This window comes from Streptopelia decaocto (genome assembly GCF_964273445.1).
Source record: "Streptopelia decaocto genome assembly, chromosome: 21".
NCBI classification, from domain to species: domain Eukaryota; kingdom Metazoa; phylum Chordata; class Aves; order Columbiformes; family Columbidae; genus Streptopelia; species Streptopelia decaocto.
In genome coordinates this window covers 2,029,108-2,047,839 of record NC_138676.1, presented here as the reverse complement: position 1 = coordinate 2,047,839, position 18,732 = coordinate 2,029,108, and the positions used below count along the sequence as shown (strand labels likewise).

General features: G+C 51.5%; 2 protein-coding genes across 2 annotated transcripts; both read right to left on the bottom strand.

Moving 5' to 3' along the window:
* Positions 1 to 3,107: 3,107 nt before the first annotated feature.
* LOC309448612 (uncharacterized protein C11orf52 homolog) lies at positions 3,108 to 11,296 on the bottom strand. Its single transcript, XM_082070322.1, has 4 exons — positions 11,175 to 11,296; positions 6,974 to 7,014; positions 6,178 to 6,224; positions 3,108 to 5,917 (listed from the first exon to the last, which is right to left on the bottom strand). The coding sequence occupies exons 1-4, from the start codon at positions 11,204 to 11,206 to the stop codon at positions 5,681 to 5,683; spliced, it is 357 nt and encodes a 118-aa protein (XP_081926448.1). The 5' UTR covers positions 11,207 to 11,296; the 3' UTR covers positions 3,108 to 5,680.
* Positions 11,297 to 15,078: 3,782 nt separating this feature from the next.
* HSPB2 (heat shock protein family B (small) member 2) lies at positions 15,079 to 16,896 on the bottom strand. Its single transcript, XM_082070291.1, has 2 exons — positions 16,788 to 16,896; positions 15,079 to 15,938 (listed from the first exon to the last, which is right to left on the bottom strand). Exons 1-2 carry the CDS (start codon positions 16,879 to 16,881, stop codon positions 15,487 to 15,489), a joined length of 546 nt encoding a protein of 181 aa, XP_081926417.1. The 5' UTR covers positions 16,882 to 16,896; the 3' UTR covers positions 15,079 to 15,486.
* Between the last annotated feature and the right edge of the window lie 1,836 nt (positions 16,897 to 18,732).

The window sequence follows — 18,732 nt, the reverse complement described above, 5'->3', positions numbered from 1 at the left end:
TGCACTGGGCATGCTCGAGCGGGAGCTGCTGGGGGAGTCGCTGGAGAGATGTCATACGGTTCCTATAGAAACGCTTCAGCTTACAAGATGCAGGCCCAGCACTGAGCTGCGGAAACATCTGAAACCCATTTCCAGCAGTCGCGCTCACACAAAACCTGCTGCCCAAAGGAGGTTTTCAAACCCGCCAAACACAGCAAGCCCTGTGCGTGTGGGGGCAGGGGGAAAGTTGAAAACCAGCAAATAGCGGATGCCTTGCTAAGCTAGAAAAGCAAAAGGAAAGACTGTAGGAGCTGCCGGCTTTAACTCTCAAAAACTGTCCTGCAGCCCTAATGAAACAGCAACGTTGTCAGCAACCTCATAGGGACGGGAAGCAGCAAACCAGGTGACACAGCTAGTGACATTTGCACCACGCTCACCCTGCTCTATCTGCCCCAGCAGTGGCGTCAAAAGGAGAAAAAAGACGGAAAACTTTCAAACTAGAATTAAATACAATCCCCAGCAAATTGTCTAAGTCAGTAATAACTGCATTCATTCCACAAACAAGTATCAAGCATCTCCACACAATCTTTCAAACTTCATCTCTCCTTACAGGAAATGCACAGGAAAAATATTAAAATAAAGTTAATGCTGAGCCATTCTTCTGTTTATTGTGGTAAAACAAATGCATCTGGGGTGTATGTGTGTGCTGAAAATAGCTTCTAAAAATTAAATGCTAGTTTTCCCATCTTTGTGTTTCACTCTTAAAATTCAAGGTTCTTGTAGCAGGAATTGTGTTTTCCTTTCAGTTTTATAACACGGTAACAGATGCCTTTGAAGGTTATTTTTGCAAGAAGCAAACAAAACAGCCTCTTACAAGCTAATGCTTCATAATTCTCCCTGAAGATTATTCCAAAATGAAGGGCACTGGGCAATGATAACAAAAAGGTTGGTGTGATGTTGATATCAAAATGATGTCAACATCAACTCTTCCTGGTGTGTGTGACCTTCAAAACAAACGTGTAGGATGGCGGTTTGGTTGGTGGCATTGCCCCCTCCTGGCCAGTTTCAGCACAGCCCTGCCCCTTGCACTTGGCCCTGTTGAATTCCAGGCAAGGTGGGGGACAAAGCCCAGTTCCTGCTCCATTTCCTGTTCTGATGTGGCTGTGCCACAGCAGCACCACCAGCATCAACACATAAACCTTCCTTCAAGACTTCCATCCCAGGATTTTAAGGCACTTTATCAATATTCTCAGATTGTTTCTCATATCAGCTCTTTAGAAAGAGATAAAGATCAATGGCCACAGTTCAGCTGAAGCAGAAACAAAGATTGTGAGGCTTGTGATGCCACGACTGCAGTAACAGCAAAAAGAGCTGCCTAATGCAACTAATGCCATCGTGTCACTGAGCATCCCCTCCCAACCTCCCCGTCACGCATCCAAAACTGAGGTCAGACACAAAAAGGGCTCCTGGAAACTCACGGAGGATGTAGCAGGGTGTGATGTGTGTTGGGGCACCATGTCTGCCACGCTTCCCATGCTGGATGCCACAGCTCAGCTCGGTGCCAAGGGGAATGCACCAGCACTTCTTCCCCCTCGAAGCCTGAGGGGAGAAGCAAATGCACTAAATAGAAAGGAAAGAGTTTTAAAGGAGGAAAGTTGCCACCTTCTACAATTGCCTGCAGAAAATATATTTAAGTGCTACAGTCTCAGGGAAATGTACACATTTTTGTATTTTCTTCCACACGTGAAGTGTGTACCATGGGCAGAATGCCTCTGAAACATTTGTAGAAAAGGTTCCTCGTGACCTTGGTTTACGCGGCACATAGGATCAAATTATCTCTTCCCATTTGTGGAGGGGGAATACAAATTCAATAGGAGTCATATATGCCAGCCAAAGATGCACTGGTCACCAGTGTCAAATATTCAGGGTATTACTTGATTCAGTGCATTTAGCTCAGACAGCAAAGATTCATGAATAATTTTAGGAAACAATTCCACGTGCTGACGTTTATATTTAGGAATTTTCTGGTAATCTATATTTTCTTTGCTTAGTCTTCCTTTAGAAGTCTGAAAGGGGAAAAGGGAGTTTGGAAGAGTTAACAGAGAAGATAATGGTGCGATTCCTTGGGAAAGACTGAGTCACTAAGAATCATTTAAAGGTGGCAGGAGCGTAACCTTTAGGCAGATGGTCACTGTTGGTTGTGGCATCCTGGTGCATCGCTAGGGTCTAAAGTTCAGGATAGGACAGAGTAACAGAGTAACGGAGTAACAGAGTGACAGAATAACAGAGTAACAGAATAACAGAGGCACAGCCAAGGCAAGTTGCTCGATCTGCACAGGGTGGAGGTATTTGGGGACCCATTCTGCAAAACAAGGCTGAGAGCGAGTGAGCAGGGAGGCCACGAGGTGTGGGGAAGGATCCGGGGCCTCGGAGGGGCTGTGGGGTGTCTCTGGAAGCGTGGTTGGTCGGAGGGGGATTAGAGTATGGGGCTCCCCAGGAGCAGGGCTGGGCTCGGGGAGACCAGGGTTTGGGGAACCGTAGCCCCGGGGTGGGGGACTGGGGTACCAGCAGAGCTCCGCGGCCCCCAGGAGCAGGGCGGGGGATCGCGGGGCGGTCCCGGGGGCTGCGGAGCCCCTGCGGAGGGGGTGGCACAGGGAAAACCGGGGTACCCGTGGGGTGAGGTGCCGAGCCCGCCCCGCCAAGGTTCCCGCGCCCTCCGGCCCTACCTGCGCCCGGCCCGGCCCCGCCGCGGCGCGTCGCCGGTCGCCATGGAGACGGAGGCGGGGCGGCCCCGCTCAGGCCCCGCCCAGCTGGAGCGCATCGGGGGTTCGGAGCCCGGGAGCGGGCGGGGGGCGCTGGGGGTCGCACCCGGGGGTCCGCACCCGGGGGTCCGCACCCGGGGGTCCGCAGCTGGGGGTCCGTACCCGGGGGTCCGCACCCGCGCTGAGCGCCAGCGCGTTTGTCCGGAGCAGCGGCACGGAACCCGCCCTTCGGGGGGTGTCCTGTGTGCCCCCAGAGCCTCTGTCCAGCAAGCAGGCAACGGCCTCCCCAAAAAGTGTGAATTTGTTAGTTAAACCTAAAAAATTACATCTTTAATGTTCAAGAAACATTTGATACATTAACACCCATTTGACACCTAAACGTAACAACCTCGGGAAACACACGAGATACACTGTTAGAAGCTTTTAATATTCAGTGCAAAACCAAGTTCTTCAGAAAAATCCTGTTGCAGAATATGTGGCTTTCACATTTTATGTATTAAAGGCCTGGTGAACAGGCAAAATTACTGTTTTATTCCTGTTGCTATGCAGAATATTTGATTATCTCTAAGAGACACTGTACTTCCAGAAACAAGACCAAGTACTAGCTACGTATGGAAGCTGGAGCTCCTAAGGGAATAGGAGATAAACTACCACTCCGAGGCACTCATTAGGAGATGTTTTCTGTTGTAGCTCCCATGCATTCAGAATACAAAAGGGCTCATCCACAGATGAACAGAACCAAGTGATGTGACCACGTGAAAGCAAGTTCCTCTGAGCTGAACACAGTTCTACTTATGTCCACAGCAAAACTGGTTTAACTCGATGGATGTGCAAATTTACACAGCTCTGCGCCCAGGAGCTTGACCCTCGTGTTTGTGCAGCTTTCTGCCCATGGCCCCAGCTCTCCTGATGGATAAACTTCCGAGGAAAAACTTCAGTAGCACTTTGCATGCCTCTGCAATAACAGGCTTTTCCACTTAAACCTGTTGGAGTCTGCACTCCTTCTAGAAAACCTCCTGAACTATCATCCGTATTTAATAACGTTTCTAAAAGATCCAGTGTCTTCCTGTAACACGGAGGGCTTGACCAGAACTGAAGTGTCCCTGTCTAGTTCTTGTAGCGGTGATTCAGTGCAAGGAGGGACATAACTGCTCTCCAGCATGGACCATGGCTCTGGCTGCCCCTCTGACAGCTGGACTGAATGCTGGAGTCCCCCATGCCTCCCTGGCTCACTCCGGTCAATAAATCCTCTGCCCATTCAATCCCCCTCAGTCCCAAGGACAGGTTTTCATGCTGGGCATGGAGTACAGAAAGGAACTTGGAGGAGCAGAAAGAGGAATCCTTGGCACTCAGAAGGTCCAGCCCTTCAAATAACATAATGTTATACCCACTACAAATGACGGGCCTTCTACTGCAGACCTCACAATAATCCCACCGAGGGCAGCTGGATAGCATGGGCAAAAAAAACCTTTTCAGGTTGAAAAATATACTGTATCCATTATTAAAAAAATGGCCTTCTGTGAATGTTACTCTGGCCTCACAATAGCTGTGCTGAGGTCTACGGGATAGCACAGGCAAAAAGGTATACAAATAGTAGGATTGGTCCTCAAAACACTTCAATTTCAGCAAACACTGCCCATACCAGCTTTATTTTTGTAATGAGCAGGAACTCCCTCATGCTTTTTACATTTAGCTGAGCCATAATATGCAAACGTGTATCTTTAGAAAATGTACCAGGCTGTCCATTTTTAAACACTGGCAATAAGCAGGTTGTCCCACAATCTGCATTCAGCTGTGCAGATCATTATGTAGGGAGAGAATGTGCCAAGCATTGATTTAGTGCCTGAAGACGCTGCTTGGGAGCCCTGCCCAGCTGCCAATGCTGCAACTGCCAAACTCAGCCCAGCGGCAGAAGCCTTTGGACAATTGCGACACTGCATTACTAACACTATTTTAAATCCATGAACAAATTCTCAAAGGTGTCTCTGGGAGGGTTAGCAGAAAACACCACACAGTGTGTGCTTTCTATTGCTGGGTTTTATAACTAAGGCTGACAGTACAAAATAAGAAAAAATGCAGTCAAAGGCCTCTCTAAAGTCGACCAGGATTAATTCCCAGTATCTCAAGTATGCAGACAGCTGCTGTACTCTAAAGACTGGATAATTGCCCTAAATATAGGCAGTGGCTTTTAAATGGCTGTTTCGCAGTTAAATTGTAAATTTTCCTTGTTTGATCTCCAGGCAGAGCCAAGAGGTCACTGCTCACTTCTGTGCATGTTGGGGTGAGAATGCGTATCTGTACCGCCCGTCAGTGAAAGAAATTGTTCCGTAGCCTTTAGTTAATTCTGCATTTCTGGCTTTGGTTTCAGTGTTATGGAACAGTGCCCTTTGAGAAAAGGGGATGCACATAGTGCATGACTGCAGTTACAGCGGCAGGTGCTGGAGGAAGACCTTGCAGTGGATACTGTTGAAGGTTTCATGCCATTTCTTCACAGTATCACACACGTCATTCTGCACATGGCACATCTCCCTCGTCCCAGTATTGAATCCTGGATGCCATGTTCCCAAGTCCATCCGTACAGCAGCACTCAGCTGGTCCTGTGCCACAGCAGGAACTTTCTCAGTGGGGCTGTGGTTTCAATCTTCATCAGCCAAGGAGCAGCTCTGTCTTCTCACGGTGCTGAGATGGGTTGCCAGCTTCGGAGGCAACTCTTCCAAGGGGAAGAGGTGCTTTTTGTCAGCAGAATCAGACAGGAAACTACTCATCATGTGAGAATAAATACACCTGTGTCCTCCAAAGAGAAGTGCAGGTGGAAAACACAGCCTCTCCGCACTTCCTCAGGGAGGCTTAATGTGTCCATGAGGTTAGCTTGCATCTACAGCATCTCTAAGTCGGTGAAGTCCTTTTGCTGCTAAAGGAGGAGGGGACCATCAAGCCTTTTATACCAGGGTCCCATTCTTACTGTCATATTTCAGCCTGGGCCGGGGGAAGTTGAGGGTGGCATATTCTGTGGCATTTTGCATTTGTAAGTTCTTCACCTCTGCTGCAGAGCGCTCCCGGACCTTGGTGAACACCTGGATGTCTGCGTAATGAATGCTGTCATCCTGCTTCACACTCTTGGGTTTACTCACGGTGGCGTAGACAGGAAACTCCGGGACATCTTCGTACGTTGGAACCTTTGGGGAGAAAGATCTCTGGTAGGGCATCTCCCTGCTGCCACCCCTGCCTTCCCCAGAGCAGGCAGAGACACCCCACACGCTGCCCCCAGCACCATCCAGCCCTCTGACATTGTTCCCACAGCCATTACAGCCTGTACGGGACAAGACGATTCATGGCTCTGAATAAGCTGCCCCATGTCCTCCCAACCCATCTAGCCTAGGAAGTGGTGGTCAGCTCTGTCTTCTCGATATACAGTTAGGAAAACAACTCTATTTACCTTCCTGCCAGGCTGATGCTGTTGAGTCTCATGTCTCACATTAGTTCCTGGAAAAGCAACACCAGCAGATCAGGTTAACACAACTGTTCATTGTTCCACCTTTGAACGCAGCATCTGGCCCATGGGCTCTCCCTACTGGACACAAGTCAACTTTCCTCCTCATGACACCCTGGACCCTAACGCTGCCTCTGAGGGCTGCGTCCAAGAAGAAAGCCTGGGTTTGTTTCTTTGGAAAAAAATAAGGTTTCCCAGGATGACAACATGCTGTGGACCGCAATGTTCTTGGCAGAACCTAGGAGGACAAACGCAGCACAGAGAGCTTCCTTGTCAGGCCCTTGGAGAAGTCAGATCCAGTTTTAACTTTGTTATTTCCTTTGCTGCCTGGCAAACATTTTGCCCAGCACGGCCCAAAGGCCGCAGGACACAACCGGGCTGCTCAGTGAATGCGCTTTATTCTGGGGGACTGATGTCAGATGGATGTTTGCAGCTCTTACAGGAGTTTGGTGCAGCTTCTGCAACGCGCCCCCTGAGAGTGCTCACATGTGTTTTGATATGAGACTGTGGTACTTAAAAAATACTGCGGAAGTCCCTTCCCTCCCTCTTGCCAAGTCCCATGGCACATCACACCCCTTACTTTAAGTTTTAAAGAAAACATGCCTCTTGCTTCTACCAAACTTCTCGAGGAAGGTTAGGTACGAAGAGATGCAGTTCAGTCAGCACTGACTAATGTCATTTAACCAGAGGCTCAGTCACTCCATCTCTTCTTGTCCTCTAAAGCATTTTCTCAAATCCTTACCTTGTTTTTCTTTCTTTCTTTTAAAAGGCGAAGGACACTTCCTGAAATCAGAGAGACGTGTCAGCCATGAGAAGCCCCAGCCTCTGCTCTCATGATGTCCAAACCCAAATGAACCACCCCAGGGTACCACATCTGTGGGCGATGAGAGAGGCCCAAGAAGTGTCTAGAGAAGAACTATGGAGTCAAGCCAGAACCTGAGTGACTCTTGCAGGGAAAAGGTCCAAAGGGGAGATGTAGGGATGCAATTCCTTCTTCTGTGACATACCTACCATACCCCACAGGAACCCCAAGTCTCCTTGCCCTTCAGCCCTGCCAGGCTGTCCAACAGGCATATGCATCAGTGACTGAGAGTAGATTTCACTGTAGTTTTCCAACTACATTTCTGCAGCTGTATGATCAAAGATGCAGCGTACAGAGCATGATCTCAATTGGCATGAAACCCTTCTCTTAGGGCTAGGTGTTCTGATGGCCCCATACCCTGTGCCTTCACCCCCTTGCACAAGAGGCAGCTTTGCACAGGCTTGTGCTAATTGAGCGTTTCAGACAGTTTTCCTGACCTCAGTTTTCCACTTAAAACACAACCAAACCAAACAACCTATGCACTTAATATCAGCCAAGCCAAATCCTCATCTCAGCTGTACCTGTGTGACCAGAGACAAGCCAAACACAGCAATGTTCCAGTCATGGTGCGAACAGATGCCAATTCATTCCAGCTGTAACAACAGAGCCAGGAGCTAAGCTCTTGTAGGCTGGTGCTGGCAGGGGAGTGCAGGCTGTCTGGCAGACCAGAGACGTGTCACATTCTCGGCCAGATGCACGAAGGAAATGTTTTCGTTGTGTCACACTCGGAGGAGAGCAGGTGCCAGCCCTTGGGCGGCTCCTCCAGTGTCTGTATGTCCGTCCGGTACTGGCCACCAACCAACGCAGCGTGCAGCTGAGGGGCACACACAGGTCTGCAGCCAAAAGTGGGCAGCTAGCACTTTTAATGGGGCTACAGATTGACCAGGTGGTTCCCAAGAAGCATTATGTGTCCCACAGCATGTGCTTTTAGCAGACAGTCGTGCCACAGGTGGGAACGATGCGGCGCTGATGCAGACCTCTGCCTTTGCAGTTTCAGGCATGGGTGAGCTGGGCAGTGTGTGCACTAATGCCTTTGGCACTCTAATGGCAAAACAACAAAAGAACAAATGCGGGCAAAGAACTTGGAGACCTTCGAAATGATCAGTAATGATTAACTAGACCTGGGAAGCCAAAGGCAGCTTTGGGGAAGGCAGAGTGGCAAAGCAACCAAACACTTCTCGTGTCTCTGCTGTGTGCTGCCCCAGAGAAGCACCAATGACCCCCCAGTCCTTGGTAGGCAAAATCTGGGGGGCTGCCCCCTGGATTTAGGGGCCTGGCTCAAGGCAGCCTTGCTTTGTCTTGCAGTGTCTCTCACTTGGCTCTTGCAGCTCCGCTGTCTCTATGAGCATGCAGGGTCTCCAGGGCCCTCCTCGCCAAGACTTGCGTGCTAGAACACTTTGCCTCTTTACAGTACTCATGCACATTGTACAACGTAATTAAAATAGCACCATTTGAAGGAAAATCAGCATCCTCTTTTCCGGAAGGTAGGTTGCTGTATCAGCTTTCCAAGCTGCTCTTGCTTGTTTTGGTTGCCTTCCTTTGCAGAGAGTGCATTAGCAGCCAGTGTGTAGGCTGAAGCTATTTGTAGCTGTCTGCAGGCTAATCACAGCCAGGCAGGAGACGGCATCTCCCAGCCTCAGATCTGCGGTAATTAGAACGGATGTGGCAAGGGAAACAAGAGCAGAGCAAACCTCTCCCCTCTTCTCAAAACCAGGTCAAACATGTCGTAACTAACAGCCTGCTACAAACACATCATATTCTGCATGACAGCACACATATCCCTGCTTCTCTGTTGCTTCTTCCCCTTTCCCCATGGCAAAGCGCATCTGATTTCTGCCCCACACAAGTTTGCCTCACAGTGGGTCCTGAAATTTGGCATCTTTGCAGCCCACGCACACCGGAGCTCCTGTGTGGTGGGAATACCTGGGCATGCTCTCCACAGGGCCACACTTGCACAGGTTCCCAGACCTGAGGGCACTCTTGCCTTCATCAGTAACTTTCTTCTGTGAATAAATTTGCTGTAACAGCTCTTTAAAAACTTCAGGAACCTCCCCAGTCTCTTGCTCTTTGCTCTGTCTCCCTTAGGGCCCATGCTTCAACAGTGATCATGATAAGGAACTTCCATCCAGAAGAAGGTGGGTGGCCACCTCCCCTGAGCCCTTTTGTATGTCTCAGCTTTATTAGGAAGCCCAGCTCTTTGCTAACACTGCTGTGGTGCTGAGCAAATATCCAGAAATAAAACCAGTAGAGGTGCCTGGAAACACCCAAGCTCAAATTAAGTACCATTTATTTTCCCTCTTTCACCAAGGTAAAGCTACGAATCATGCACATTTCTGCAGTGGGGCTTCAGTGCACCAGTCTGCTCTTGATTGGGCTCCTTTGTAGGTGTCTCTCAAGCCCACGTTACCAACAGCACATTCCCATTTACCTTCCCGTCTCCTTGCTCAGAGCCCGTTTGAATAGCCCCTGTAGCACAGGGACAGCCTGGAGCCTGAGGCCCTTCTTTGTGTCTGTGTTTTCACGTGCAGGACAGGGAATGATGCTCTTGGGGAGAGGGCTCTGCTTTCTCCTCACTGCACAGTCTATAAGGCAGATGTTTGCACTGGAGTTCTATAGGGGCTGAGTGTTTGGCCAGAACTTCACCCTCTGCTGCAGGAATCTACCAGAAGGTTGTAGTGACAGCACCAGCAGAAATACCATCCCAGCTTCTTACTTTCCATGCAGCCTATGAGAAAAAGATAATGTGGGACACAGGAGTCCTGGTCCAGTATCCTCGTGGGAGCAGAATTGGACATCGCCCCCAAGGAGCCACCATGCTGCTCCCCTGCCTGCACCTGCATAGATGGGTGACCACCAAATTCTGGTTTATGCTTCCTTTTGGAGGCAGAAGAGTTTGTGCCTGGCCTGAAACTGTCTGGACCTGAAAGTGCCACCACGGCATACACTGTAATGGTGCTTTTTGCACTCCAGAGTGCCAGTCTGTGCCAGTCTGTGCTGTGGCATTGCTCTTCCTACAACACAGCATCAGTGTCTGCCAGCTGCAGCCCTGCTCAGGGGAACAAGTCTGTAGAAGTAGAAAATGGGGCTTTTGGTGGGGGACATGCCAATAATCAGCCCTCCACCTCTCACCTGCAGCTCCTGTTCCTAAATCCCAAATTCCTCTGCCCTCCAGCTCAGGACTGGAAGGACCTCGGTCTCCAGAACCTCCTGTGCTCCAGCCACTAGGTGATGCTGCGCCTCTTGTAATTATTGAAAAAGCATTGGTGAATTTATAATACTTTTAACAAATGCAGTGTTGGAGAGAACGTCCTCGGAGCTATATCCGATATTCATGGCTCTCCTGCTTGTCGCGCTCTCAGAGCTGAAAATATTTCCACTTGGCACCGAATGGTGCTCCACTCTGCCCTTTTTCTAAAAGCAGGAGGCCCAGGGCACATCGTGAGCCAGAGGGGATTAAACTGCCATCCTCCCTCTCAGGGAGAAAGAGCAACATCATCTGAAAACCGTGGCCAGCATTGCCCAAGAGCAAATAAAGCCCAGACAGCCATGGGCAGGGAGAGGGGCTGGAGGAGCTGAGAGGAGAATGAGCCCTTAATGCCAGCACTGCCCCGGGACCCCTGCCCGCAGCGTGCCAAGGGGACACCTTACGGGGTCTGCCTGGCTGGAGACCACCGGGGCAAGGACAGGGATTTGGGGTAGATCTTTCTGAGAACTGAGCTATTCTCAGCTGCTGGCATGGCTGTGGCATCCAAGCTGCCAGTCCCAGGAGGTGCCACAGCCCGTCTGGGCTGAGAGATAGAAGCAGCAAAGCCCTAGTGCCGCCCCCTACCATGTCTTCAGCAGAGAGGGGCTGCCCCAGCCTCCCACCACCACCCTGGCACTTGCACAGCAGTGACCCAACGTCCCGACTCACCAGCGCTCAGTTTCCGTGTGAGCTGGCAAGGGGCAGGGCTGAGGGACAGGTGGGAGCCCTGGCAAACCCAGCCCAAGGAAGCAAAGCTCGCAAAGTCCGCCCAAACTTGCGCTGAGGCTGCCCAGAGCTTTATCTACCATTCCCGCACCTGGGGGATGCCGTACTCACCATGGTCGCCCGCAGCTGCAGCGATTGCCCATGTCGCTTCTTCCTCCATGAAGCAGAAGTGTTTTCTGGACAGGGAGAGCTTGTATTTCCTGGTTCCTGCTCAGCCCCTGGCTATTCCAAGGGAGTGTCTGGCAGTGTCAGATTTCTCTCCATCGCTGCAGTGACGCTTTGCTAGGCCCGTGCGTGCCATCTACCGGAAGGCTTGCCCTGGGCTCTCTGTGCCCCCAAGGCTTATGCTCATCTCTTGCTACCTGGGGAGGAGAGGGCAAAGCAGCAGCTCCAGGCCTCAGCCCTGGGGCTGAAATTCTGCTTTCTGAGTTGTACAGTGGATGTCCCTCCGCTATCCCGCTATCCTGCTCTCCCACCAGTGCCATCCTGCCGATGCCAGTAGTGATGCACAAAAAGATGGAGGAGGGACTTTAAGTGTTCCTGAACAAAAGGAGGAACACCATGGTGGGAGCTTTCAGTGCCGTTCCTGCTGTGGACCATTGCATCTCAAGCAGGATGTCAGAAAAATGCATGGCAAGGGAGGTGATGCCCCAGCAAAGCTGAGAGCAGGCTTGCAGGTCCACTCTCAGCTGAGCTCCAGCATTGCTGCTTCTCCTGCAGGCAGAAAGGCACAGACAACTTTGGGGACATTACTGGGAAACCGTTTTTTTTAAAGCTACCTAGATGAAAGTGTACAGATTTGTATTTTTGAGAATGACAGAATCCCCCAAGGGACCTTGCATCAATAAGGACCTGCAAAACAGCTCTTAGGCTGTGTTTCAAACAGGAACGTTAAAGCGCGTTTTACTTCTCTACCCCTGTTGAGAGCCTTTAGACTGTGGCTGGTCATTCCTGGGCTGAAAGACAGGTAGCTGATCTCTGGCAGCTATGAGATAGCTGATACTCAATACAAAAATATACCATGTTAATGTAGTCCTCAAGCAGAAACTGTACTCCACAGCTTTGATTTGGCAACCAGCCCCGGTTTTGTGCAGGCCTGAATGCCCCATGGGATGTGCTGACAAGTGCGTAAGTTTTAATTCACCCTTCTGGCCAGCTATCTCGGGAACCAGCCCTAGTCCCCAGTCCAGCTGTACGCATGCCCTCAGCCAGGCTCACAGCATCATTTATCGTCTGTTCAAGTGCAGATCAAGGCTTACACTTGTCCAGACGTGGCAAGAGGAGAAGGGTTCTGCTTTGGAAGGACCAAGGGGCACAGCTGGATCCTGGATGAGATAAACGGTGACCTGCAGAGCCTGAGTCCTGCTCCAAAACTGTTCCTCAGCATGTGAAATTGCACAGCACAGCACCCTGGGGACAATTTAGGTTTGGATTTATGCAGGTAGATGGGATTCAGTCCTGGTGTCAACAGGACCGTTTTCTCAGAGCCCTGCAAAGACCAGGTGGTCTCAGGGGTCTTTGCTGCTTGGGAAGCAGCAGAGCATGTGTCTCTGGGTTTGCCACAGACACTGTTGATTTAGTGGGACAGTGTCTGTTTTGATTTCTGGGATAACTTGGGCTTTGTTGCTTTGTGGAGGAAAAAAAACCCCAAAAGTCTAGGAGCCTGTTCCCATCGGTCCCTTCCACAAATACTGGAGCTGCTGGTTTGAGCTCCACCAGAGAAACAGAAAGGCATCAAAAACATTGGCAGAGCTTGAGAGCATTTGGCTGCCACTCCGCATTCCCTCCTTAGTCTGTGTCTGCAGGGATGAAAGAGAGCGTGGCTTCCAGCACTCCTGCTCAGCAAACCCATCGGGCTATTTTGTGAGCAGCCTGCCAGGGTGCAGGAGAACAGCCCGGTCGCTGCCACCAGGCAGTGCCAGCCCCGCTCCCTGCATCACTGCTCGGGGCAGTTGTCTTCATGCACTCAGGGATATCGTCTGGGGAACAAGCTGTTCAACTGGCATAGGATGAGCCTGCAAGTGCCCAGAAACAGAGAATGAACTCATTGGAGAGCAAAGACAGGGCTAATAAAAGGCAAAGGGGGGGAACAGAACTGTGTAATGACTACTAATGCTGTGAATTTCTATTGCGATAGAGTCAAGGTGCCTCAGACGCCAAGTGAATGGGACCACACTGTGACAGGTGTGGTACAGGCACACAACAAGCTGGCATTGTCTATAAAAACAAAGGAGAGAGAGCTCTGAACTGTTTTGGGAACTTTTACCTTAGAATCAACTCCCCGTGCATTCCCAGCCCTGGCCACATGCTGTTTCCAGTCCCCAGCGTTTCGGCAATCCAAAGGGCCTGTGTTGCAGAGTCCAAACAGGGCCAGATGGCATTTCAGGCTCCAGCATGCCATGTCTGCACTGGGTGTGCATGTGTACTCCTCCAGCCCGGCACTCTTTGCCCAGCTTGCAGGTCATATGTTGGACATCCTCCCTATCCCCAGCCCAGCGAAAATGTTTATTCCAGTGACAAGAGGCCTGCAGTGAGTGAGGGAACCATCAGTCCTTCTTACCAGCACAGAATATGCCACATCAGAGACAAAGAAAAGACTTTTACGGTTGTTGTTCTGAAGTGGCTGTGAGTTTGGGGTATCCTTTTATGGCAGCTGCTTCAGGTGGTTGAGTTTCACTAGCCTAGGATTGTCTCTGGAATGATTCTTAATGACTTAGACAAAGCCTATTGTAAAGGTGGTTTTTATTTTGACAGTGTCTGAAATACTTACTAACAGCAGCTTGTCTGGTCCTACTTCATGAGTCGTGGCATCTCTCAGCAGTCCAGACTGTGAGTGTGGGTATCTGATCTGCATGGGGAGGGTGATGGAGGCTTAGCTGTCCTCCCACTTGCTCTCATGAGCCTGGCAGGCAGGGCTGCTCTTAATTTGACTCTGATCCTCACTGCTGGCAGAGGCCCTGAGAAGCAGAAATAGCTGCACAGTCGTCCACTCTGGTCTGGATCCCACTTTGCCTGGCAAGGTTGAAAGAGCAGTCTCATACCAGTGTTTCAGCAACCGAGGAGCTGTGCTGCGTGGGACAGGCTCCCGAGCAGGGCATTTCCCACCCTATGTGCTCGTGGAGGCGGGATGCAGAAACCTGCAGGTCACCTCCCAGCACAGAGAGGGAGAAGCTCCATCCATGTGGACCTTGAAACCTCCTCTCCCCTCTGTGGGAGGGCTGCACTGAGGCATGCCAGGGCCCAGGGCCCCCATATTTGGCCAGTGACACAGCATTTTGGCTGCTTTAATTGGCTCTGACTAGACAAGGATTGCAGCTGGCACCTGCTGAGCCCTCAGGGCCATCCAAGGCAGCAGCAGCTGCCGCCGACAGCAGCACACACGATCCCTCACCCAGCATCACAAGACTACAGAGACATTTCTCATGTAGCTGGTAGCATCATGATGTCTGCAAGGGGGGTCAAATTCATCCCCTCTGTGACTCTACAGAGAGCACCAGGATGCCAGCAAGACCCTTAGGAACCGATCAGAGCCTTTTCCTTCAGCATTTTAGAGCTCACTCCCCTCACAAGGGATGAAAAGGTCTGTGTGTGAACAAGCCTATGTCCCATAAACTGGAGGGTGGAATCAAGCAGAGACCATTGCCTGGCATTTTTTCACTTGGGCTGACTCCAGCTGCAGGTCTGGAGATGCACAGGGAGCCTCCAAGAGCCCATCACTTTACATCTTTTCTTCCCGAGACCCCTGACCTCTGTGGGCTTCCCACAGCACAAGCAGCTCCAGCTGCACCTGAGCCAGGACAGCCAGTCACAGAGGTGACAGTCCTGCCTGCCCCATGGACAGAGTCCCTCCAGGCCCCCACTGATGCCATTTCCACAGATGAGCTCAGTGTGAACTCTGCTGCTCTGTTTCCCACATCTGGAGCAGCTAAGGCACTGTCCATCCTTCCTGCTACAGAGTGGTTTGGCCAGAAGCAACATGAATCCAAGGCAAACAAGAGAAGATCAGAGGCAGATTTATTCCTTTTTCCTCCTGAGAGCTGCAGGTACTTTTACAGATCAACAAGTACCTTCTATCTCCACACAAGTCAGATGCCAACTCAGAAGCGAGGCACTGGGATGTCTTCCCTCTTCCCAGTACCCTTCTGGGCTAAAGAACAGCAGCTGTTTTACAGTCCACTGCAACACAGCCTCACAGTTTCGGGTAAGAGTGACCCTTGCCATTTGAGGTGAGAGAAGAGCACCCTCTTTTTTCAATTCCAAGTCCCTTTTTCCAGTCATCAGTCTTAACAAGCAGAAGTCTGGCATATATATGGATGCCTCACAGCCCCACTAAACACTGATGGTGAGAAATAGGGGTGTGGTACCACAGATTCCCCATCCCTGTTCCCCCTCCGTTCCCTGTGCAAGCCCAGATCTGGGACCTTTAGGACTCTTCCTTCCCTTTTCCTTCTTCAAGCTGCTCTTCTTTCCCCGCTGGCTGCTCCTGTTGGGTTATCTTCACCTCATTGACTCTGGCCTTCACCTCCTTCCCCGTCCGGGGAGCCACAATGCTTAAGATGCCATCGTGGGACAATGTGGCTCTCACCAGCAAGGGGTCGACATCCAGCGGGAGGATGTAGGTCCTGGTGAACTCTCGGGAGACGAAGCCGTGGCGGTCAGCCTTCTGTGGGTGCTGTCCCATCACCTCCAGCAAGTTGTCTACGGTGCGGACAGTGAGCTCATCTGGCAGGAAGTGACACACGTCCAGGAACACCTGGAATTTGTGCTCGTTGAGGTTGATCTCAGAGATGCCTCGATCCAGCTGCTTATTGATCCGAGGCCTGATGTAGTAGCCATGGTACAGGGCAGGGGCTAAAATTTCACATGGGGACACACCTGAAAATGAGACTCAGTGAGGAGTGTGAAGTTTCCAGGGAAGGAGCTGGAGAAGGGTGGTAGGGGGGGTTGGTGACAGGAGGAGGATGGGGCCTGGCAAACACTTTGGTTTTGCCACCACATCAGCACAGTATGAATGGGGTCTCTTGCAGTTCCTACCTTTGTGTCTGTAAAACACACCCAGAATCAGGTGCCACCCAGCAGCAGCTGCCAGCAAGCCAAGGGCTGGCACCCACTTTCACATGGTGGGTGGACAGGGAGGAACCGGCAAGTGCACTGGGTGCTCTGCAGTGCAAAGCCCACAGCCAGGGATGGGCACGGAAAATGCTGATGGCGAAGAAACTGCCCTGAAGAACTAAAGGCCTTTTGTGTGCCATTGTCCAGGGGGCTTTCCTTGGAGCTTTTTGCCTTTTCACGCTGTTGTGCCGGTGCTGAATGGTTCTGCTGCTGCCCACATTCCTTCCCCTCTGCCAGCCACTGCCCGGCTTTGTGCTGAACACCCCAGCTCAGCTTTTCTCCACAGCCCCGGCTGCAAAAACTTCCCCCTCACCACCCCCCTCCTCCCCAACTTTGGAGCATTTTGCTCCATGCTTGCACAGCATATCCACGAATGCCAGACCACTGGGGGCATGAGGGAGAGACAGCAGAAGGCATGGATGGAGGAAGTGGACCTGAAAAGAGACACCCTGGATATTCCCTCCTGATTTGACCTGGGTTCTTATGCTCAAAACTCTTTTTCTCCAGCTTCCATAACCTGCTCTGGAGCTCAAACTCCCCAGGGGGACTCTACCAGCCCACCTTCACCAAAGGAGAGACAGGTGCCGGGGGGGATCCCATCTCCTTTCTTACCTTCTCCAAAGTTCTGGTCGTAAATCTTGCTAGGATTGGCAAACTCATATTCCGAACTCATGGGGTAGGCGTGGGGGACAGTCCGTGCAGCCATGGTGTGTCTGGGAAGGGGACCTTCCAAGCACTCGCTGCCTCTGAGAGTGAAGGCTGCAGATTGCAAGGTTTTAATTGGGTGAATTCCACAGGGAGGAGTGTGTGATAAAAAGATGGACCAAAATAGCCATGCACACAGGCCCCAGGATGCCTCGCCAGGGTGACGAGGAAAGCTGCTCGCTGCGTTCCAGCGGGGAGCGCAGGCGCTGCCTGCAGTCAGGAGAGCCTCGGGAAAATCCCACACTGCCTCCAGAGATCCCCTCCTCGAGCAAGGGGCGCAGGGGGCAAATGGGCACCCAAGTCCAGCAGGGAGGCACAGAGTTGAGCTGAGGGGGGTTGATGTCTGAGAAAGCAGGACAGACCCCAGGCTCTGCAGTCACTGTCACATGCGTCACCCACTGTGAGCTTAGGACACAAATCAGCCCCTCCTGTGCCCTACATGACGGAGCGTGATTTTCCCAGAAGCTGAGCAGACAGCTCAAGCCTTTTGTTCCTGTGAGTGGTGAAATACTGCAGGTAGTTAAGGCGGGCAAGACAGGATCCAGATCCCACTACTGAGCCCTCCACACCCCAAACCATGCTGCTGCAACCTGGCTGGCCAGTCTCTTCCCTGGCCAGGGCTTTGGCACAATGTAATAAGACCCGGAGAAATGCTTGTGCCTGAGATCATGAGCCCACCAGGGATCTGAAGCTGGCATAGATGCAGTTTTATTGAACTGGGGAGGGGGTATGGCAGCGAAGAATAGTTCCCCATTAAGCTCCTTGTACTCTGAAACCAGAGAATTCCTTGCTTCCATGCCCATGCAGTATGAGAGAGCAGGTGCAGTGCTGTTGATGTAATGGGGAACTGGAGAAGGCATTTACAGCCTGAGCCGTTGCACAGGGCAAATTCTGCTCTCTGTTCTTGCAGGCAAGCTGAGAGGAAGAGGATCGGACCCTTTTGCAAAGGACTGGTGTGGTTAGCAGTAGGAATGGTGTGCTTCTGAGCTAGTAATTTTATTTAAATCGGGAGCTCTCAGAGGCGGACACTAGGCCTGGCCACTTAAGGACAGTTGCTAGGCTGAACCCATTCCCATGATTTAGATTCACAGGCGAGGCAGGAATGAAAATAAATATGTGAATTAAGACATATTAGGAGCATAATTATAGGAAATGAGTTTACTGCAGGCAGACAGAGGTAGCTTGCATCTCTGAGAAGGCGTCGGAGCGCGGCACCGTGGAGGCAGCGGCCGTGCCTGGTTTATCTGTGCTCACAGCCCTCTGGAGCACTCTGAGGTCACCGTGTTGAGCTCTTCTGCTCTCTCCAGCAAAATGGCTTCTATAGTGGGCAAAAGATGGGAGGTGTTGGGCTGGAGCACTGTGAAGAAAGCCATCCTCCATTCACACACACCCCCATGGACGTGCGCTAAGGCAGCGGGGGCTTTCTGGGCTGCAAAGAGCCACACCGCCATGGGTATCTCATCAAAGACCTCCTGCCCCCTGACTAAAGCAGGCCTGTGGCTTCCTTTGCCTTAAGCAAGGGCAGAGCTCTTCCTATATTGGTGGGTAGCGTGGGGAGCTGAAGTCTCAGTGCTGGCAACGGGAACAATGGCCCCTTGTCATTTTCCCTGCGAGCCCAAGATAGAGCTGCATTGATCCCGCTGGCATCCAGAGCAGCTGGGAACATCCGCCAAGCTTGCCGGGGACTCTGCAGATAAACAGCACGTGGGGAGCAGGGCGGGCAGCTGGGCAGTTTGGCTTCTTGCTGCCCCATTAGGCTCCTTTTCTTCTTCTCCCCTTCCCCCTCCTCCTCAGCACCGCGTTCAAATCCCCCAGACAGCTACTGGGCACCGCTGAAGGGACCAGCCCAGGA